This window comes from Notechis scutatus, chromosome 4, assembly GCF_049901735.1.
Source record: "Notechis scutatus isolate UNSWTSFEM ecotype Mainland chromosome 4, rNotScu1.2, whole genome shotgun sequence".
Taxonomy (NCBI): Eukaryota; Metazoa; Chordata; class Lepidosauria; order Squamata; family Elapidae; genus Notechis; species Notechis scutatus.
The window spans coordinates 124230797-124253998 of NC_142012.1; the positions used below are offsets into that span (position 1 = coordinate 124230797).

The 23202-nt window shown below is 43.2% G+C and overlaps 2 protein-coding genes across 8 annotated transcripts in view; one reads left to right on the plus strand and one right to left on the minus strand.

Annotated features, from left to right (window-relative positions):
* The window catches only part of R3HCC1L (R3H domain and coiled-coil containing 1 like), a 39472-nt gene extending 38865 nt beyond the window's left edge, over positions 1-607 (plus strand). For all 6 annotated transcript variants that reach the window (XM_026676050.2, XM_087964738.1, XM_026676132.2 and 3 more), the window contains one exon: positions 75-607. In XM_026676050.2, coding sequence (XP_026531835.2) covers positions 75-130 — 56 coding nt within the window. In that variant the 3' untranslated portion in view covers positions 131-607. The remainder of the gene's footprint in view (positions 1-74) is intronic.
* Positions 608-10014: 9407 nt separating this feature from the next.
* LOXL4 (lysyl oxidase like 4) lies at positions 10015-21689 on the minus strand. 2 transcript variants are annotated; one of them, XM_087964743.1, is made up of 15 exons: positions 21473-21689; positions 20307-20609; positions 19143-19309; positions 18703-18908; positions 17597-17635; positions 16836-17052; positions 16215-16398; positions 15688-15842; positions 15108-15275; positions 14716-14878; positions 13786-14029; positions 13126-13241; positions 12854-12990; positions 12527-12638; positions 10015-12421 (listed from the first exon to the last, which is right to left on the minus strand). In XM_087964743.1, the coding sequence occupies exons 1-15, from the start codon at positions 21666-21668 to the stop codon at positions 12351-12353; spliced, it is 2478 nt and encodes an 825-aa protein (XP_087820869.1). In that variant the 5' UTR covers positions 21669-21689; the 3' UTR covers positions 10015-12350. The 2 variants fall into 2 exon arrangements, with proteins under 2 accessions (XP_087820869.1, XP_026523410.2); XM_026667625.2 differs by having other exon boundaries at positions 16215-16401.
* Positions 21690-23202: the final 1513 nt, after the last annotated feature.

The following is a 23202-nucleotide window of genomic DNA, read 5'->3' on the forward strand; positions in this document are numbered from 1 at the left end:
GGTCACCAAAGCCCTGGAAGTTGCTGCTCTCTTTCACGTGACCATTACTCCCCTAATCACATTTTCTCTTGCAGAGCGGAAGCTTTTGGAAGCCAAGCAAAAGGAAGATGCCTGGGAAGGTCGTGAGTGAGTCGGCAGCCAGTGCAAGAAGAGGGAAGTTGATCAGGTCTGATTGAAAACCTCGTGGAGTGGAACTGACAAATGGCAGCTCATGCTTACAGCATTGAGGACTCTACCATCCCCTTTGGGAGAAGCAATAAGATAATGGGGAGTTGGGAGTGCACTGGAGTCGTCAGACATGCCAGGGTGAGTCATGTGAACCCAAGCTACTGGGCTGGAAGGCCGCAAAAGAGTCGGACTGGAGTCTGGCAGGAAGGAGCTGCTGTACTGTTAACAGTCCTGCCAGGGCTGTTCTGAATGCCATCGCCCAATGCACTCATCCCATTTGTTTCAAGCAGCCTGGATGCGGGGCCTCTCTGTGCTCTGGGTCACCGAGTCACGCTGTGCTCAGTGGGATGGGACTGAACTGTGATAGCTTTTAGATCAGGCCCACTAGGATGGCCAGGTGCCCAATGCTGAGCTTGCTATTAAAGTTGATTTGATTTTATATGGTGTCGTGTGATGCAGGCAGCTTTACTGCCTCCAAGTAACTCGATGAATCTTCAGCGCTGGAAAGTAAGCAGAGGAATGACAGCAACTCGGTGAGTTGTTGCCGTGGTTGGACTGGGCTCAAGACTCCCCTCTTCCAGATCCATAAGATGCCAAGAAGAAAGGGGCTTATCTCTTACAAGCCCATTCCTGATGGGACCCTCGTAAATTCTCAGCTGAAGAGCTGAGGTGAAAGCAACTCTTCCCCTACAGGGAAATCAGGCTCCAGCTGGGAGATCCTGCGACCCAAACAGATTCTGGACCTCCGAGAGGAACCGTTGCCAAGCGGCTCTGTGCACTTGTGGGATTTCTCTCCTTGGGGCAGGAATATGTTGGCAGCAGTCCTTGCAGCGTGTCACTTCCACCCTGTAAAAACAGGCACAAGCCAAAAGCCAGCCAGCTCTGGCCTGTTTCACTTTACAGGCATTCCCTCCGCCGCCCACTCCCCAGGAATGTTTCTCAACGCCCAGCAAACAAGGCCCTTTCTGTTCTGAACAGCTGCATTACCACCACCCAAAAAGCGGGCAGATTGGCTGCTTCCTGTAAATGTACATCAACAACACACCTTTGCCAGGCTGGGCCGGAGATTCCTGTGGTCAGACACTCCCAGCTGCGCTTGGGGTCAAGCCCTGTAAGATTGGACCAAGAATTTTGGTTGGCTCGGCTTAGTTGGTGCAGAGATCAAGATCAGACATATTAGTCTGACCTTGCTACTGCGCAGCAGTCGGCACCATTGCTGCTCAAACTATGGATCAACATAATCTGCCCCAATCCAAGTTGTGGGTCAAGACAGCACATCAGAGGTCATGTTGGAGGTGGCGATTTGGGAGAGAGAGAGAGAGAGAGAGAGAGCAGGGAGAGCAGAATTCACTAGGAGTGTGTGCCTGGCATGCCCCATTGACCTAGTCAGATGGAGACTGGAGATACTCTCTATGGGACACTCCGCTTGAGACTGTTCGGGGTCAAATCGCACACAGGCCAAGGCAGCTCTCAGAGCTGGAATGTTCTGGCAAGCTGCCTGTTGCTGGCCAGCCAGACTTACAGCCACCTCTGTACCTGGAACAGCAACCGATTGTGTCTCCCTTTGAGCAGGGTGGAGTGCTTGCCTGTGATGTGGGCAGTATTCTGGAATAGGAGCGGATGGGTAGTGACTGCTTTTCCTGGCAATTCCACTCGTCTAACTCCCTGCTCTGCCAAGCAAGTGATACCTGAACCAAGCCCTGTCTGTTTGATCCAACTAAATACTCTCAAATCTGATACACCAGACTGGCTAAATTAGGTTTCATTCCCATTTATAGTTTCTGGCAGTTTGCAGGGCCTCCCTTTCAGGCCATCAGCATTTGCATCAAGAGTAGACTAGCCGTCCAAGTAATTTCATATTTACTTAGGAATAGTTGCATTGAAGCTTATTGAAGACCTTATTTAATTCTCTTGTAAATGTGGCTTTAAGGCAAACATGCAGGTCATTCTTTAAATTGGCATACCCCAGGTCCGATGCTTAGCTGGTCCCATACCTTATTCCAGACAGGATTTGTCTCTTCGATCCATTGTTGGCTTCTTTTCCTGTACTCTTGTCATTTCTGTTAGGATTACACAGTTGCAAAACATGCCATGGAATTTGAGAACTATTTAAGTATCTCCAGAAACAGATTTAAGATTTGTCTCCTCAATGTTGCTTTAAAACCTAAACACCAAAAGTGTGCAGTGTTCAGATCTGAATTATGCAAAGAGGCTTCAGATCTAACACACACACACACACACACACACACACACACACACCACACACACACAATCAGCAGTTCCTTAAAGGAGAAAGACCCTTTTCTGGTCTTCCATAATAATATCTATGCTCAAGAAAGAACATGAGTAAATTGAGCTCAGAAGGCATTAAAGCAGGGGTGTCCAACCTTGGCAACTTTAAGACTTGTGGACTTGTGGCTTTGCTGGCTGAGGAATTCTGGGAGTTGAAGTCCACAAGTCTTAAAGTTGCCAAGGTTGGACACCCCTGCATTAAAGGCATCTGTAAGCGCTCATGTCCTCTTGAATGATCCCCTTGTATCAGGGCTTATCAGATTCCCTGCCTCATCTGCCTTTCAATATTTTTTTCTAGTTCCTCTTAATTTTAGAAGAAGACAGAGAAAACATTCAGAACATGCTTAGACCCTTTTAAACTCATTAAAATAGTTCTCCTTTGGGACATTTGGCCAGAAAGTGAGACTTTAAATGAAGATCACAACACACTCCACACTCAATTGCCTCTTGGTGGGGGGGGGGGAGGTTTTTCCGGATTTCTTTTTCTTCTGTAGCCCCTGGATTGATCTGGGTCTTTCTTGAACTCAATTTTTCTTGGCTTGCTTTATTTCCAGCACCAAATTTGGCCTTGATCTGTTCAGTTTTCAGAATTACTGTGCTGAGGAAACGCAGTAGAATCCTGGGTCTCTCCATATAATTTATTTCCGATATTTCTATTGGATTGGAAATTTTAAAAAAAGAAAATGGATCTGGTTGTTGTCTTTTTTTGTTCTCTACTACTGATAAAATCTTGTGTTCCAAAAACGTTTGCCAGCCACAAAAATTGAACAGTACATTCAAACACATGTCAGTGACCATTATACTGACCAATGGTAGATAAATCAGGTTCTTCACATTTTTATTAATCAGCATCTCTGTTACATAAATATTGTACAGATATACACCATTATGTAAAAGTCCTTCAAAGATATCACTTATTAGAGCAACAGTCTGTATGCGCAAAGCAACGATTCAAACTTGGGGGGAGGGGGGATTGGCAGGCTAAAAAGAAACAGGAGACATTGAGCTCACTAAAGTACCAGCCTCCAGCATCATCTTTATTTACAATAATTCCTCTGGGCCTCATAGGCATTATTGGAAAACACAAGTGGTGGGTTACTGCAGCCCAGTGTTTTGTTAAAAGGCTGCCTATCTGGCCAGAGAAAAGGCTAGCTAAAAGCTACTTATTTATTTTGCAATATTTGTAAATCACTCTAATCTCCAACACTCTGGGACCTGGAGGAGTATCATGGGAGCTGGAGGAGTTAACAATCAGCAATTTTATAGAGTTGCCTTCTGGTAATGGGCTGTTTGTGCTTGCTGTAACAGCCACTTGGGAAAAAGTCAAGTCCACCCACTCTTCTCCCCCTCACAGCAACCTGTGGTGCGAGTGCCTGTGATGCACTCACAAAACTCAAGCCTGGCTCCGGCTCAAAGAGGTTGGAGATCCCTGATATCAATTATGGGCTGGCCAGTTGGATGTTCTTGGAAGCACTAGAGGGACTTGCTGGGTTGTGACTCTCCATCTCTCCCGATGGTTTAATACGACCTCCCTCAAGGGCCTTCCTCTAACTACATTCTCGTTCTCACAAATTTAAGCCCACTTTGATTCTTGCGGGTTGCTGGATCCTTTGCAAGATTCGATGGCACAAACCTAAAACTGTGCCAGCAGCTGATTTATTCTTTCTGGGCATTGTTCATTGGTAACTGTTTAGATTTCACATTCTGAATATTCCCTCACTGCAGCCCTCCTGAAGTGGAGAGAGGAGGAGGAGTAGAAATGCGTTAACGCAAGAATCAGCAATTTGGTTCAAAGCAAGAATAATCTTTAAAATGGCAGAATGTTTCTAGGTGTTTTCATATCCGCAGAACTGCAGTAATCTAAGGCATACCTGGCCATTGTCGATTGCAGAATACAGTTATTGAATGTGTTTACTGCACATTTCAAGATAGAAACTTGGAAAATCTGATCTGGCCAATTCTGCCTTGGGCATCATGCCCATTCGCCTCTGCAGTGATCCTATTGTGACTCATGTACTTCTTTACCAGCAAATAATGTTTTAGCTAAATGCAGCCCTGTTGGGATTTTGAAAACATTTAATACTCAAAAGTAGTATTGAAGCAGTATCATAAATGGCTATGAAATAAGTATCCTCTGGAGTGATATGCTTGATTCTTTCTTCATTTCTTAAATCCTCAGTTTAATTCAGTTTAGTTGGAATGAGAGTTTGGCTCTTTGCCCTCTATTAAGGAATCGTTGTAATCCGTTCCAGTGTACTTCAGTTCCCCCTGTTTGTTGCGTGATAAATTCTCATTTCTTGTTCAACTGTTTTTATATAATCCTCACTTGTCTTTTTGTGGTTGCATTTCTCTTGGGAAAACATATGCACTTTCCAACTATTTAAAATGTAGTGCTTTCTTTCTGAGAAAAATTGAGTATTCTTCCCTGTCCAAATATACATATAGTGTTGTAGGAATTGCTTTTTGAGGCATGAAAGCTGGATGGAAGTTGCCTCATCATCATAAGAACAGTCTAAGTCAGTGTTTCTCAACCTTGGCAACTTGAAGATGTGTGGACTTCAACTTCCAGAATTCTGGGAGTTGAAATCCTCATATTTTCTATCTGACAAGGTTAAAAACACTGGTCTAAGTGTTCTTTGCAGAAGTACCAGGCACATAGGAATTTCTAGAAGAGACTTTTCTGTCCGATCAGCCTGCCACACACTCCAAATTTTATGAGTCAATAACATCTTGTCTTCCACTACTTGTGACTTTTCCCCCCTCAAAAATATATATAAAGATGGAGTAACTGTATGATATCTTTTGATTGGGAAGTTGGGAAGTGTCTGGAACCAGCATAGATGTGACATAGTGTAAAGTTAATGACACCAAAAGCCTCACAAACCTGTACTTTTGAAACAAGAATTTTGAACGCTTCAATCATCAAACACTTTTGGAGGAGCCATTAGGACAGCCATTTTGAGTCTGAGATAGGGTGTTTCAACCTCAAATAATTCATACTAGAAATCTTACATATTGAGGTCATCTCAGAACCATTGCACCAATATCTTTCAAAAATCCTGGAGCACCGGGGAACTACCAGAGGACTGGAAAAGAGCTGATGTGGTTCCCATCTTCAAAAAAGGGAAAAAAACAGACCCAGGAAACTATAGACCAATCAGCCTAACATCAATACCCAGAAAGATACTGGAAAAGATAATAAAAAAAAAGAGATCTGCCAACATCTAGAAACTAGCAGTCAGCATGGGTTTGTTAAGAACAGATCATGCCAAACCAATCTTATTTCATTTTTCAACATAGTGACTAAATTAGTAGAAGACCAGCAAAATACTGTGGACATAATATATTTATATTTCAGCAAGGCATTCGACAAAGTAGACCACAACCTACTTCTTAGTAAGCTAGAAAAAAGTGGAATAGATAGCACCACCAGTAGATAGACTCGCAACTGGCTGGCAAACCGCACTCAATGAGTAGTCCTTAGTGGGTCTAAGTCTACATGGAGGGAAATAAGCAGTGGGGTGCCACAAGGTTCTGTCTTAGGCCCAGTACTCTTCAATACCTTCATTAACGACTTAGATGAGGGAATAGAAGGGGAACTTACCAAATTTGCAGATGATACAATCAAGATCAAGTGAGGTACTAATACCACACTATAAAGCCTTATTAAGACCACACCTAGAGTATTTCATCCAGTTTTGGTTATCACATTATAAAAAAGATGTTGAGACTCTAGAAAAAGTACAGAGAAGAGCAACCAGGATGATTAGGGGACTGGAGACTAAGGCATATGAAGAACGGTTACAGGAACTGGGCTTGGCTAATCTAGTGAAGAGAAGGACCAGAGGAGACATGGAAGCAGGCTTCCAATATTTGAGGGGCTGCCACAGAGAGGAGGGCTCAAGCTATTTTCTAAAGCACCTGTAGGCCAGACAAGGAAAAAATGGATAGAAACTGAACAAGGAGAGATTTAATCTGGAAATAAGGAGAAACTTTCTGACAGAACAATCAACCAATGGAACAGCTTGCCCTCAGAAGTTGTGGGAGCGCCACCAGTTGAGACTTTCAAGAAGAGATTGGACTGCTATTTGTCAGAAATGGTGTAGGGTCTCCCGCTTGGGCGGGGGGTTGGACTAGATGACCCATAAGGTCCCTCCCAACTCTGATTATCTGTTATCTAATGCCTTAAAATGGAGAATTAAATGGATAAGGTAAATGTGAGTCTGTATGTAACTAAGAAGAAGGTGTGCAAGAACTTTGGAAGTGAAGGAGAAATGACTGAAGAAGCAGAGAGATAATTTATTGAGATGATGGTGCATATGAAAATCAGTGGTGGGATTGAATTTTTTTTTAATACCGGTTCTGTGGGCGTGGCAGGGGAAGGATACTGTAAAATCTCCAGTCAGCGATGGTATTTGCCGGTTCTCTGAACTACTCAAAATTTCCACTACCGGCTCTCCAGAACTGGTCAGAACCTGCTGAATACCACCTCCGATGAAGATGTAGGGAAGGAGCATATTGAGCAAGTGAAGATTTGAGGTGCTAGCCTTTTTTTTACACATCAACATGAAAAATGGCATTAAATTAATAGATGAGGATTTTATGTCATAGAATGAATACGAACTCTATGTTCTTCCATGTCCTTTCTGTTCCATGTAAGCCTCAAATATGGTCGCCGCCTTGCCTCTACACTCCATTAAACCATGAAGGTTCTCTTCAGCTTCCACTCTGTTAAATCTATCCTGCAGATTGCAATCAATTCCTCTTTTGCTTTTCCTGTTCCCCATGTTTCAGTTATTTCTGCCTCCCTTATGCCTGTCTGGTCCATCTAGCAGAGATATTTAATCTTCAGAGCGAAGATCACATAAATTACTTGATACAAATGATGACAAGGAGGAGAAAAATCAAAGGAGATGAGGAGTCTAAGAAAATAGAATCAGTCTCATATTGCAGAGTTAGCATAGCTCTGAGCTGGAAGATGGAGGTCTGTAGTTGTACATACAAGATATTTCATGAAAAATGACTCTCCCCATGAATTGCGAGCTGGTGAGAAAATTTGCTGAAGAAGCTTACTAAGAATGTAATCACTGTTGGTCGCACAAATAAATATTGAACATATTATACTCACAGGTAAAATAATGTGTACAAAAGTGTTCAAATTGCTTTCCAGAAACTCCTGGAGTTTCTCCATGAGAAAACCAGGAAAGATATACATGTTTTCCAGGAAGAGAGCTTAGGTCTCATTTTTTACTATCTTCTTCAGAGTTAAGAGAATTCTTGCCTATACTCTAAAGCAGGGGTCTCCAACCTTGGCAACTTTAAGGCTTGTGGACTTCAACTCCCAGAGTTCCTCAGCCAACAAAGCTCTAAAGAATAAAAGACCAAAACATTTTTTTCAGTGTGATGGCAACTTCTACAGCTTCTAAAGACAACAGAATATGTACACTTCTGTTCGATAGCATCTTACCACGGCTTCCTGAAATGGATTTCTCCCTCTATCCAACAGAAGACTGGTCTTCATACTCCTTGATGCTGAACATTTTGGTGCATCGGATATATGTCTTTAAATTCTTTGAAGCATAAAGGACCTTCATTTCAGATTCTTATCAAAAAAAGGTCTGGTTACTGAAATTTTAAAGCCAATTCAATTTTAGATTTTTTTTTTTTCATTTGGGAACGGAAGGGCCATAGCACAGCATTAAGACGTTTTGTTTGCAAAAGATTTTATCATCAGTTTTGTTTTCTCCCAAGATAGACTGGGAGATGCTTATACTCACTATCTTGGAGAAATATTGCCAGTCCTTACAGACAGTGGCAGACATCATATATTCATCCAAGACTTTTGGAATATCATTTATTAGTTAACCATGAGGATTATGAGATTTACTTTCTACAAATACAATACTGGAATAGAATCAGATCCCCTATCTATTCAGATGATCCTGAGCTTGATAACCAATTACAGGTAGTTCTTAATTTACAATCAGTCATTTAGTAATCATCAAAGTTATGAGAGAAACCCCATAATCCACTTGCAACTTCGATTTGAAGTTATGATGTCTGATCACACAGTAACCTACTTGTGGGATCAGTTATGGTAGTAAATCAAGGACTACCTGTATCCAGTCTGGGACAAAGCAGTTTCTTCACCGTAAGTAACCCTGTTCAGCCCACCTTCCCGCTCTAAGGGTTTTTTGAAGTTCAAGTTGAGCAGTCTGTTATTGTCAATCTAAAGAGTATCAAAATTGTCTATATCAGCTGAGAGAGAGAAAAGGAGGCAGTTTTTTTCAAATTTCACTTGTCTCTTCTGTTCATGAAATGGAATTTCACATCCAGAATGTGAACCATTTTGGACAGAGCACTTCAAAAATTTTCATTCTATTTTGGACTTCCAGTGAGAACATGGCTAAACTTCCCTGGAATGGGAATGGCATTGTGGCAGAGATTGGTGGCCAGAGGGTGAATCATGGTGAAATCGCTCTGGAGAAAAGAGAGATTATGAGACCACCTACATGTATTCTGGATAGCTGTTCCTTGCAAATGAGCTGCAGGTTTTTGCAGTTGGAGTTGAGGGATGCGAAATAATCTTGCAGTCATAATGTAACCTATATGGACATAAAGCTTGATTAAGATTAATTTCATATTTTTTTGAGATTACCTTTTTACTGTTTATGAAGAACTGAAGAAGCTTCTTGGATGAGAAATGAAATGTCTTCAAGGAAAAACAAAGTTCAATTGCCTTTTTAAAACAGTTCCTACATGTTTATTGTTTTTCAAATATTAAGATACTTTGGAACAGCAAAAATTATGGCATTCACTGGGTGAGTTTCCTTCAGCCTTTTATGAAAGATATTTAAGAACAATATTAAGAATTTAGAAAAATTCTTTTTTGGGGGAATAAATGGCAAAATGTTGATTACAGTATTGTTTTTGGAATGTTGTAATGTAAATGGACTGAATGTCTACAGTATATGGAATTGAAATAAGATTTTGGAATTAATTATAAGAAGCTTTCCTATGGGAAATGGTTGGAGTTTAGAATTCTGAAAAAAGTGTTAGGATGAGACCTTGAAAGTTGGACACTAAAGGGAACCTGAGGGAACTAAAAATTACAATTAAAGGAGATGTCCACTTAAACTTGGCTTACTAACACAGAATGGACCAAAACACTGTAACATTGGACACATTGAAGGATATTTGTGAACAAAAGAACGTCTGCCTAGATGTCTAGATAAACTGTGTAAAATGATTTTATGGAAGAGGAACAGATTCTACCAGATAAGACTGGTATTGATGTCAAAATGGATTTTAAAATGGCAGACTACAAGAATGATCTGGGGAAAAAAATGACATTTTTGGTTACAAATGAAACCAGCTGATGTCTTAATAATGAGAAATAACAAACAGAAGAGGGATTTGTATAACTTTCCTATATTAGATTTACAAAAGAGACTCTTGAAGTTTTGAAGGATTTTATGAGATCAGACAAAGGAAAATAAGTTCTGGGACATATTTGAAGAGGTTAAAGAACAAGATTGTGAAACATAAGGAGAATAAATATAAAGTTGGTTTATTTGGTCAAGGTTAAAAAACATTTCTATTTTTTACATCTTTATTTTTTTAATTTGTATTAGCTTTTATTTTTTGAATACATTTAATACAATTATTATAATTTTTTCACTCCATTTTCACATCCAAATTGAAGCCAACCTTAAATTTTTTTTCACTTCTGTTGGTCTTGAACCCCAAAAATCCCCATGAACCAATCATTTCTCTCTCTGGTTGAGAGTTCAGATAATGAGAATCAGTGTCCCAACTGCCTGAATGGTCCCAGGTCCCGGAGAAATAAAAACCTCCTGACCCTTCCTACTTCACCCAAAATAGATTACCACTAGCCCAGTAACATTTCTAAAGAAATTGTTCCAGAGGAGGAGCCACACTGTTGTGAAGACTCTGTTTCAGCTAAAATACACTTTTGCTAGTTGTGAATTTGGAAGAGTTGTATATCAGCATTTTTGGGACTGGGTGCTTTTCCCAATGAGCGGAACCTCTGATGGGGCATTAGAGGAAAACGGGATTGGCCTGTGCTAAGCTGTTCCCATCTCACACTACACCCCACATCCTTCTTCCACTTTTGAAGGAGATAATGCTTCTCTTGTATAAATTCCTTGAATTTATTATGAAATAAGCTGGGCTCCGTCACCAAGACAGCCAGGCAGATTAGCATATTTCTGGCTGCTTGTTAATCCATTATTATAGAATTACCAATGCAGGTGAGCACTCCAGCTGAGCTCAGTTGTAAGAGAAAAGTAAGCTTGCTTTGGGAAGGGGGAGATTACAGTTATAGTACAGCTCCACCATGGTGCTGGAGATCAATGGGGCCGTTGAGTCTTGGCTTTCCCAGGGGGGGCAGGCATAAATCACTCTCATCCATTCCTCTTCCTTCCTTGACATGAGCCTGAGAGGTGTCCCTCCCCCTTCCACAGTGCCTGATATATTGCAAGCTCCTGCCTATATCTAGGCTTTCTTTGTTCCCTGGATGAAGACTGCGGTGGGGCTGCTGAGGGAGGCAGGTGCCACTTTGGTGTGATCACCTCTTTCCGCCTGACTTCTCCTTCATAGGCACGTTGGCTTGCCTCACTCCTACCGGGAGATCTGTGGACATTCCCTTTGGATGTGAGGCGTTGCTGCTTCCACCCGTCTCTACCTGCTAGCACTATCCCCTGCTATCCTGATCCAGTCTAATGCTGCTGCTTCCGAAGCAATGCTTCCTTGCTCCACACAGGCCGGCAGACAAGCAGACTGGCTGCGAGCTGTTTCCATGCTTTCTCAGTTGGACTTTCTCGTTTGAATTCGCATAAAAAAAAAATGTGGATGTCACAAGAAACTCTGCCTGTGACTTCTCTCATTCAACCATGAATATTATTATGTGGTTCAAAAAGCCTTTTATTGGCAGGGTCAAAACTCTATAAAATGTGGTACAAAATTGCACCTTTTGTTTCTCTTGGGAGAGGCTTGTGATTCTTCCCTGAGTAAGTGATCCCCAAATAGTATTTTACACTCCTTATTAGCCATCACAGTTCATTGCTCATTACTAACTCCATAGTTAGTAATACTGTTCCACTTCCTTAATCTCTTAATATTTAAACTAATAGCCTGGCCCAACTAGCGCCTTCTGACAGGAGGGCTCTGGGTGCCTTTTCTGCATCCTTGGATCTGACTTGAATTCTTGGATCTGGAGGTATTTGCATCCATGGCAGGACGGAGCTCTTCTGCATCAGAGGTAAGGGGTGTATGGACGCTTGGGGCTACTGGCATGTTGCATGCTGTATGCCTTTGTGGCAAAGGGGAGATATAGGGCTGAAAAGAATGATATGTCTTGAGGTGGCTGGGAATGCCTTGAGATGAACCAGCCCCTGAGATAAAAGCTTGTCAGCTGAGAGTGCTGGTTGAGGTAGTTTTTCTGGGCTTGCTACTCACACACCCCTTCTGCCAGCAAGGCAAGAGCATGGTCTTCTTTGCCTCTGTATTATTCTCCTAGCTGGGCATGAGAAAGAGTGTAGTGTCCCTCATCAAGTCATTTCAGTCCCACATTTGACCATAGTTGCCAAGCTGAATAAATAGAGAAAGCAGACCAGACAAGCTGGACTGTGTAATGGAAGGCAAAGAAGTGATAGTCCCAGTATGGCCATAAAGTCTGTAGGTGGTGCCGCTGTGTGTGAAAATCCTAGCTGGGAGGGAAGAGGGTCTTGAAAGAATCTGTCTGCAGAGTCTATTTCTTGTGCTAGCCAGCAGCTGCTTGGATTCTACCATAGCTCCTGTTGGGTTGCTTTGAGCCATGAGAAGATCCAGGTCCTTTGGGAATTCCAGCTGCTTCTGGAATATTTGCCTTAGACAAAGTTGCTGCTCAGTCTCCGTTGTGCTTCCTCGTCCCACTCTATCCTGGCACCATACTCATCACCTGCGAACAAGACAGAAGAAGAAAGGAGAGCTATTAGCCCAGCTGGCAATGCCAAAGGGCAAGAGATATACACAGTTTATCTTCCGACCATAGTTGTGTTTATACCTGTATGGCATCCATGCAACCAGATACGGTGTCCCTCATACTGGCACTGACAGTGAAGGGCATTGTTGGAAAAGTCAGACTCTGCTACCTCCTGCTTAGGATTCACTATAACCTGGCAAAAGAGGAGGGTTGGGCAGGGGGGAAGAATGACTTGTAATTCAGGTTGCTTGCTCTCTTCTCATCATCTTCTCTGTGCCCCTTTCCAGTTTTAGTAAAAAAAAAAAAAAAATCCACGACAAAGCAACTGACAACAGCTGCCAAATTTATGCCTAGGAAGTTGCTAATACCTCTATGCTCAGACCAAGTCAGATTTCTTCCCAGACTTACCTGGAATATGTAACTCCCAGGGGGCACATCAGTGATATCTATCCACTGGCAGTCAATATCATGTCTGTATGTGTCCCAGCAGCCTACACTGACACCCTGCTCTCCAAAATTAGCACAGCCGAAACGCCGCTGCATTCCTATATGGAAGAGAATAGGCTAAGTGGGAGAGAGTAGGCCTTGCCTCACTCAGAATAGACTTCTGATGTCCATCTGCAGCATTTGGTTCTAGCTTTGTTACTGTTCCCTTTTGAGTCTCATCAATTTTCTCTTACCTTCTGGGCAGTTGGTGTCCTCCAGACAGAAACTGGCCTTGTGTCCCTCAGCCACTTTGGATCCATTGAGTGTCAGTAAGTCATAGTGTGTGAAAACCTCAATGCTGTGGAAATGTCTGTGGGATGATGAAAACGAAGGATCAGAAGGCTACTATAGGTCAGGATAAAACTACGGCTTGGAAGAAACAGGCTTGTCTAGACAATAGCCAAACACTCCTTCCTGCTACTTGCGGCAACAAAGAGCAAAGATCTGCTGAGCCATGAAACGAAGCAATGTAGACGAATTAAGTGGGGCTTTTGGCTCAGTTGCTATTATAGCCCTTCATCCATGCTCAACCATAATGACAGCTTGAGTATAAGCATTGCTATTTTCCCAGAGGCAGCAAACTGAGCTCCCACCATAAAAGAGCTGGCTAGGGTGGATATCTTTCAGTGGGACACGTGAGCTTTAACTTACAGGGAGATGAAAAGGCTAGGTTTAGAAAAGGAAAAGTCTGGACGTGTTATTTTAAAAAAAAAAAACGAATAAGCAAAAATAACAACAGGAATTAACAACAGCTTTCAGTTTCAAATTGCACACAGGCATCAGATAGCAATAGCACTTTCATATGACAAGGAAGCACATATTCCTGGCCATGGTGTGTAAGAACTGCCCACTACCTGTGGCATTCGTGCCATATCCATGCATGACGGCCAATTCTGGGAAGGAAGTCAGCCCGGCCCAGGTTGTGAATCTGAGAGGAGAAGCGCAGCAGGCGTCGATATCCCTCTGGCCAGTTCATACGGTCAGCAGAGGCAGAAAGGCAGCCTTCCTCATGGGCGCAATACAGCATGTTCAATGGGCGGTCCTCAAGGTAAGCTGTCTCCTCTACCAGCTGGGCACTCATGACTAAATCTGGAGCATCTAAAAAGACAAGTGGAGCATGAAGTCTTAAATCCATACAGTGTGAGTTCTAGGCCCATAATGTTAGGCAGTTGATATCCCAGTCCAACTACACCACAGCCTCCAGATTTGTCCATCATCCCAAAGGTGCTTTTTCAAGAGGCAACTGGGCTTTATAGTTTTTCTTTGAAGATGTTTCACTTCTCATCCAAGATGCCTCCTCAGCTCTGAAGAAGAAGCTTCTTGGATGAGAAGCAAAACATCTTCAAAGAAAAACCAGAAAGTCTAGTTGCCTCTTGGAAAAGCACCTTTGGGAGAACCATGACCTGGATGACTGCGAATCTCCATAGACGCCATACTCTCTATTTTGCACTCTCTCGACATTCCTTTCTTCAGCCTCAATATAACAAAAAAAAAAATATATGTCTTTGCCGGAGGCAAAAAGGTGGCTCTTGCTAATAGCTATGATGCCTAAGATAGGTGCTCTACTGCAGAGGTCTCCAACCTTGGCAACTTTAAGACTTGTGGACTTCAACTCCCAGAATTCTCCAGCCAGCTCTGCTGGCTGGAGAATTCTGGGAGTTGAAGTCCACAAGTCTTAAAGTTGCCACGGTTGGAGACCTCTGCTCTACTGTACTGTATGCGATCCCACTGTCTTAGCTTTAAACACCCTCAGGCCAGGTCAGACCATTCCTATTTCTACTTACTCTGGGTGCAGGTGACTCCTGCAACAAAACGGCCTCCTCCATTTGGACAGTGCACGGGTCCATGGTGCTGACACTCTAGGATAGATAGTTCTGTGCCTTTACAGCGCACGCCACTCAACACCACCTCAGAAGCATCTGTATTGCCCTGCCAGTACCATGTTTCCTGGAAAAGGAACAAAGGAGTAGGAACCAAGTAAATACAGGCCCTGATTCTGAAATCCTTGTATTGGGGTACATAAGCTTTTGACTTCCTTTAAGCCCTTGCCTAATCGTGATTAACCTGAATTCTTGGAACATCAGTTATCATATTTGTAACGGAGTAAGCAAGCCGGAATTGTGCTGGTGCACTCAGTACTTAACATTATCAGTCAATGATGCAGGCAATCACTTACCTGGAGAGCATGGCTTGCAAAGCCCATCCCCATCTGTCGACAAACAACCATGGCCTCGTTGAGTCCCCAGTGTACCCCACACACAGCACCCCAGTGGAAGGCACTTCCTCTGGGCATCAGTACTTCTACAACACCTTCCTGTGAAGTGCGCCCACCAGCCAGACGGATCTGCATGGATGAAAACTGGCTTAATAGGACAGAAGAATTGTGATGTAATGAGATGCATGTTACAAGTGAATCCAAAGCTACGTTGGCATCATTAAGAGTTTTTGAGAATTTGGATACAAGTTTCCTTAGAAATGCATAATGGATTGTGTGAAGGCCATTTGTTCAAGTGGCAGTGGCTTTTTTTTTTTTTTTTGCAGCCTGCCAAGTTGTGCTATCCTATGGTTTTTTTTTTTTCAAGTAAGACATGGCCCCAGCAACTCTTTATCCATCCCAAGCACAGTTTATTCTTTCTTAGGTCAGGTACACTTTCTCTTCTAAGGTGTTTAGCAAAAGCAGCCAATCTCCTTATATTATTCATTTCTCTCCCAGTTTTGGTTTTGATTTTTTTTTTAGCCAAAGAACTGGACCTTACTTGACGGTGGACATCTGTTTGGGGCACATTGCAGCGAACAGCAACATCATTGTCATGGCGGCATCCTGTCTGAGCTGCTCTTTGGGACCTGCAGTCCAGCAGTGATCGTTCATGTCCTCTGCACCGCACTCTTGTTAAATGGATAGGACCCAGGCCTGTAACATGAATTATTCTTGATAGGGATGGAGTCTCGTCACATTGCGTGTCACACACACTATACTCCAAATTCTTCCCCACATGCACAGTTATCAGTCTGATTCTCTCTCACTAGGGATACATGGACCTTCCTAGCCCCCATTCTTTTACTTTGGTCCCACAATTCAGTCCTCCCAAATTCATCCTTTTCTTCCTATTCCTGAAATTTATCTCTGGTATTCTGGATTTTGCTTGAGAAACTCCATGAAATGTTTCTTAGGAGTAACTTATCCAGAGTCTTCCTTCTCCTTCCATATTTGTCAAGGATGCAAGTTTCCTACTTTGAGCCTTACGACACCCACTTTATGATTTCCCTCACCCCTTCCACTCACCTTGACCCAACTGTGCTCCTGAAAGAGCTTCTCGTGCAGTGCCGTAACCTAACTGTCGACACACCACACTGGCAGCAGGTAGATTCCAGCCTTCATCACACACAGTGCCCCACTGGTTACCTATTAGCACTTCCACACGCCCTTCACCTATGTGTGCACCTGCACGGAGACGCACCTGGGCTTCCTGCTGGAATGGAGACAGAGATTAGGGGCTAACAAACAGAAGGGTGAGCTAGTGGTATTTATGAAAGATGGACTTTTTCTTTCTGTCAACAGCAAAGAGTGAAACCGGTGGGCTTCCATGTAAGGTTTTTAATTTGTAGTTCTCCTCTTTCATTCTTAACATTTTATGAAAGTTCTAAGGCCACACAGATGTCTTCCTGTAACTCTTTGGTCTTTCCACTGCTATTCTAGGATGGAACAACTATATAGGATCTATTCAGTGAAGCACTATGAACCCTTTGTCTGGAATCATCCTGATAGAGAATTAGACTGGTCCTTGCCCTACTCGATCCTACGGTTTTGCTATGGTCAGTGCTTTTCACTGTGAATATTTTGAGCTTACTGTCAAGATATATGAACCTCTATTAATATTCTTTGGAAAATGGGTCTTCTTTTTACCTGCTTAGGCTTGCTATGGCTGGTCAGCTTGGCTTTCTTGGGCTGGAATTCAGGACCTGCTATACAGTTGACCAAGGCATGCATACCATGTGGGCAGGCACTTTGATTCTGAGCTTTTGGAAGCACGTGTAGTTTGCATTCACCCAAGTGAACCTCAGTGCCCAGGCATTTAATCTGATGGATCCAGAAGGTATTCTTCTTGCTCAGGCTTTTTAAGCTGAAAAACAAGGGAAGTAATTATTGCCTTTTGTCAGATAATAATCTCTCTGGCCATCCTCCAGAAGACCTTTTCCATGGCTGAATTGAAGTGCTATCCACCCATCCTTGGGTTTGCAGAAAACTGTACTAGCGTGAAATTTGCTGTCCTCACTTGCTATCCTGTTTCTATGCCTTTGTTTCAAGTCACTGGAGTCACCTGACTTTGCTCCAAGGTGACAAACCTAGCAGAATTTATAAGCTTGAGTCGGTCCTTCAGTGGTGTCAGTATAGGGGGAAAATAGTGCTTTAACACTGACACATGACTTCAACTTGTCTCATTCATGATTGGTAAAGAAAGGATGGCAACATTATTGGAACACAGCAGAAAAGGGCTGGATAAATACTATCATTAGGCACAAATGGGAAAAGGCTTTGAAATTTGGTGAATTAACTGCTTAAAAGCATAGGTAGTTATCATGCAAATAAACTGTAGAGACCCCAGAATCTCCTTTTCCCAAATATTGAATACTGCAAAGCAATAAAAAAATGAATCAACTGCTTACCTGGACCTTGGATCCTTTAGTTTCTGATTCCAGATTTTCCTGAAATATTAGATTGATCTAATATAAATGCACTTTGGCAGCAGCATTAAAAATTCCATTGCAGAAACAGTAGATACATAATTCAGATCCTTCACTGTGTGTTGACAATTTTTTTGCTGACAATTTTTAGATTTTTTTTTTTTTAAAGAACTCATTCTGAACTCTCATTTCCATGAATTACCAAGCACATCAAAGTCCTTTGTATGGTCCTTTGTATTCTCATTTGTTCTTTTAGGAAAGGTGACAGCACTATCCATGACAACTAAATTACATAAAGCCTCTGCCACTCCTGAATCAGTATCTGCACAGATGTTCCCATAAATAAACTGCAAGAGCTATGACTACCATCATAGGGGGAAAAAGAGAGTACTTGAAGATGCCGGAGACCAGAGCTTTAAGTACATCTTTAAGTACATCTTTACCTATGTGGTCAAGGGAAAAAAAAGTGTCCACAGATTATGTTGGCATTCAGAGAATGTGTTCATCTTCCTCAGCCTGAGCACTCTGTCACTGCCCCATCAAACCTGGCTGTGTTTGTGATCTAACTCTTTGGGAGGACAGCACACCAAGTTAGAATGGTCTAGACATTGGCCCTGGGGTGATAGTCCCACAGAACGGACATAAACTAGAGCCAGAAAGTGCAGGTCCTGCTCAATCCCCAAAAAGCTCAGCCTTCACTATATAATTTCCTTTCTGCGGTTTGGCTGGACCCCATGGTGAAAGGGCCTTGGCATCCACAACTGCTTATTGCAGGACTGTATTTAGCAAGAGAATAGTGGGTGGAGTGTAGAAGATGGACAGAAGGAAACAAGCACATGGAACGACCATGTGGGGAGAAAAAGAACCCACGAAATCACAGGAATTGGACTGGCCTCTCGTGAGAAACAGAAGGAAATTTTAGACAAGACAAACAGAAACATCCCTGTTTTCTTTACTGAAGAACCACCTGATGCTTATGCTGAGCCTTAGGTTGCCATTAAAAAGGTGGGCCCTCCAGTTTATGTTTATCTCTTTCTTCATCACAAATGTAACATTGCACACGTAGCCCTTGTACTTCTCACTCGTACCTGTAGAATCCTGTGGCCACCTGTCCATCATAGGGGAATCCTAGCATCCCACACAGTACACGAGTATTGTTTCGAGTCCAGCCAGCATCGCACACCTGCCGCCAGCGCCCCTGGAGCTTTACTTCTACCGCACCTTCTGTGACCGGGGAGCTTAATTTGGCCCGGGCCAGTATCGCCTTGATCCGTACCTCTTCTACCTTTGAACCCTACCCAAGGGAAAGAATGGATATTAGCCTCCGTTTGGGGATTGCTGTTAATGAAAAGTAAAATGAAATCATCAAATGCACATGCTCAGTAACTGCAGAGGGACAAAACCGGCTGATCTTCATTTCAAGATTACATTTCTACGGCCATTGATCTCAGCAGGGCTTCCAAGTGTGCGCGCACAGATAATTTGCTCCAAATTATCATTATAGAAAGGAAACAACTCCAGTCCTCACCTGCAGCTGGATATGTGAAGCAGCGGAATTGAGTCGGTGGGACCCTGTGCACACCACGCCGCTATCTTCATTGTGGTTGCAATCAGTCACCCCCCAACCATTGGAGGCACATTCAGCCAGGGAGCTTTCAGTACCTGAGCAGCGCATATTGTCCAGCCAGATGGGACCTGTAGATACATAAGGTCAGAAGTAGAAGCCCCCGTCGCTCTTTTCGGGTGTTTGCTTTTCCCCAGCCTGATCTCACTGCCTTTCCTAGGAAAAGCCAGGCTATTTCCTGTTTATACTTTGCCAGTCTTTCAATTCAAACAGTCACTTGTAAGTTCCATGGATCATTTTGAGAAATCAAGTAAAGATTGTTACATCAGAACAAATAATTTTATTTCTGTAGCACCAAAAAGAACCTCTTGTGAAGTATATATTTGGTGAGGCACAGGAGAAGTGCAGGAAAATGGGAAACATCTGGATAGAGATCAGACTGGAGTAGCCTTCCCCAACTAAATACCCTCCAGGTGAAATACAATCCCCATCATTCCCCATCAGAACAGCCAATAACCTTTGCATTCCAGTGCATCTGAAGAGCATCCATTGAGGAAGGCTGGGTTGGTGGACAAAAAAACAACAACCCAACAAATGTGGAAAATTTGGTTTCAGGAATTCTCATCCTAAATACAAATAATTGTATTTATTTTATTAATGTAAATTGTTTTACATTGATTTAAGATGAGCACACGATGGCCAATGTGTTACTTTTTATTAGACTTTATCCCTATCTTCTTTTGGCACTTCCAGGCTTTCACCTGAATTTGAAGTGAGCATAGCCACCGTATTATTGTAAGACCCCACTTGTTATGCAGAGCTGTTTTGCTATCTCTTGCTGAAAGAGAAGAATTATTGTGAAATGTGGGGGATGTAATCTCCCCCATCTTTCAATTAGGGGTGGTTTTGAGCCAAGGAAAAGTAAAAATTTGCTGATTCACATGATATCAGGAAGATACATATCCCGCTTACTTGAAAGCTTGAATCATCTGAATACCTTTATATTAAATACCACCTTTATTAGTGAGTTTTCAGCTCTTGCACTGAAAATGGGTATCATGACTCAGGTCTGCAAGCATTAAAAAGTACTTGAGACCAACAACGTTCTCCATTCCTGCCCATCCTTACCATCTCCTGAGCCGTATTTGGCGCTGTGAGCCCAGTTTATGGCCTGGTCGTAGCCCAGCTCTCTGCAAGCCACATTTGCCACATGGATGTTGAAGTCATCATCACACACTGTGCCCCACTGTCCTTTGTACAGCACCTCCAGCCGCCCTTCACCTGCTTGGCTCCTAGGTCCTACCAAGCGCAGCTTAATTTTGGGATGCTTTGCCCAGCTAGGCGCTTGAAGACATAGGAGGAGGAAGAGGAGGAAGGGAAGAGGATACACCTGCAGAGGGAGCATCTCTGGTCCAGCGCTGGTGGAGACTCCTGGGAGGCAAGCAAATTTGATAAAGGAACAAGGGAAAGGAAAGGGGTCAGTGGCACTTCTTAGCAGAGGATTCCTCTTTTGTTTTGTTTTTTAAAATGGACAAGACAATTTATAGCAACAATATAAAAATAACCAGGAGGAAATGTTTTTTTAAACAAAACCAGGAGTAGCAAACAATAACGCACTGTAAATTATTCATTAAGCACTTAGCAATGTGGATTCGTTTTAAGACAGAAGGAGAATGACAAAGGGGGAAGCAGGCATAGAGGTGCCTGCCAAAGTCAGAGCACAGCAGCCCAACCACCCACAAGAGCAGGATGGGGCCCGTGCCATCTCCTCCAATATCCTGCCAATCAGTAGAGTGAAATGATTGGTTGCTTTTCTATATGTGTGGCCAGGGTTTAGAGAGGCTGCAAGGGATGTCCAATTCCTGTCTGAACACAGGACGCCCTTCCATGCAAAGCCCAGCTTATGAAGAGGGGACAGCCATGCAGGCGCAAGCCCATCACCATCACCCTGGGCCCATTGATCTCAATCTAAGCTACTTCACTGAGGTCTTTGATTTATCCATTCCAGCTGCTTTGGACTGCGCCAAAGGACAAATTGGGCTCCTTCCCCTATGTTCAGGTCCAGAGGAGCTCCAGGGGCACTTAACCAGGGCAAGTCAGAGGTACTGAGTATTTTATCAGTATTTAGCATTTAGTAGCCCCTTTTCCTGGTTTTTTTTCCCCTTGGGAGAGATTCGGTGCTTCCAAGTTAAAGGGATGATGTGAAAGCAGACCTCCCCCCAACTCCACTTCCCTGCATCCCCAGACAGCAGCGTCCAGAGTCGGTCTTGTAGGCTCATCAGCCAGTTACTCACGTGCAGCCGATGAACGTGGGGAAGAGGTGCTCACCGCAGCCCGATAACTTGTTATCGGCAGCTGGATCTCAGGGGGAGGGGGAGGCTGGTCGCCCGCTACAAAAACCTCTGGCTGGCAAGAGACCCTGGCGAAGAAAGCGGGCAGCGCGAGTTTTGCCCGCAGCCCGTCCCGTCCCACCCTTTTTATCCGCGGCATCCGCCCTTCGGCTCTGGCTTCTGCACGAATCTGGGCAGGGCGGGCGGGCGCCTCACAGTACCCGAAAGGACGCCTCCCCCAGAGGGGTGAAAAAGGTGCCCCCGGCCCCTCTGCTTTTGGGTATTCCCGGGCAGGCTTCCCCCACCCCACCCCCATCACGCCCCAAAGGAGCCGCAGAACCTCAACAATAAAGCGATCCTATATCTCTTTACCGGGGAAGAGGATTCAGGAGGCTTCACCTGTTGGGTTTCTGCAGTACTTTAAAACGTTAGCAGCAGGAAGGGCAAAGAGGCATTTTGCAAGAGGAAAGGGTAGAAGCAACGCTGGGTAGGAGGGAAGGTTCACATTTCAAGGATGGAAGATTTGCAGGATGCAGGTACCCCGATGGGTGGCCCTCAAATCGGGGACCTCATGAACTAACCAAGGCATCAGAAATACAGAATGGATTGTGAAAGGCTATTTATTGCAAGGTTAGAAGATGAAGACGAGACGGCCCTCCGAGGTATAGCTACCAGATCTGAACTGCTGAAATCTACATAACAACTAGAGGACAGGAAGCACTACCGTAATGGTTTCTCTTTGCTGCCACCTAGTGGTCATTTGGATCCTGACATCTTTGATTTGGTGGACCGTGTGAAGTGCTTCCCAAAATGACCACCCTGCACCCAAAGAATGTCCAGCGCTTTGCATTATGGTCTGAAACAGCTCCACGTCCATCTTCAACTGCAACCCAACAACTGAAGATGAAAATTGTTTTTAAAAAACTGTGGGGTGTCTTGTTCCTCTTTGGTCTTCTCTATTGATATAGTCCTTACTTTGTAGTAATAACCTGCAGTTGTTCATTCCCACCAACACAACCTGCTTTTCTAAATGTTGTGCAAATTCAGCCTGTTTGTTACATTATTGCTCACTGGATAAATTCAGTGCCATCGAATTTATGTCGACTATATTTATTCAGTACAACTATACTTATTCTCCTTAACAAAGAAAGAAAGAGTTCTTCAGTCATCTGTCCCTGATTTTTCTTTTCAAATTATATCTTGCCCCACAACTGAGGAAGTCTCACAACTAACACACAATAGATGTATTTGAATGGATTTGTTTTTGGTTGATCCTGAACATCATATGTGTGCACTCTGTAGCATAACAATGATAGTTGTACTTCTGGGGAAATTGGTCACTAGACAGCTAAGAGCCACTATATAAAGAATCTGAGAACACTGTTACTCTGTTTAGTTCTTGCTAGTAACTTTCTTCCTTATAACTGCTGATCAATATGAACAACTCATCTTCAACAATAAAAATTAATCACAATCTGTACTACAATCCATCTGGAAAAGAATTATTATTCTGCTGAAAGGAGTGGCTATCATTTGAACCATGGTTTGCACTTCTCAACCAAAACCAGCAAAGGTAATCCATATCCATGGCATCTGTTCTGTGTTTGTTCAGGATGAATCTTGTTTCTTTTAACATGCATTGAGAAAAATTTAAGAAAGGAAAATGTAGACAGTTCTGTTATCTCCAATCCAAC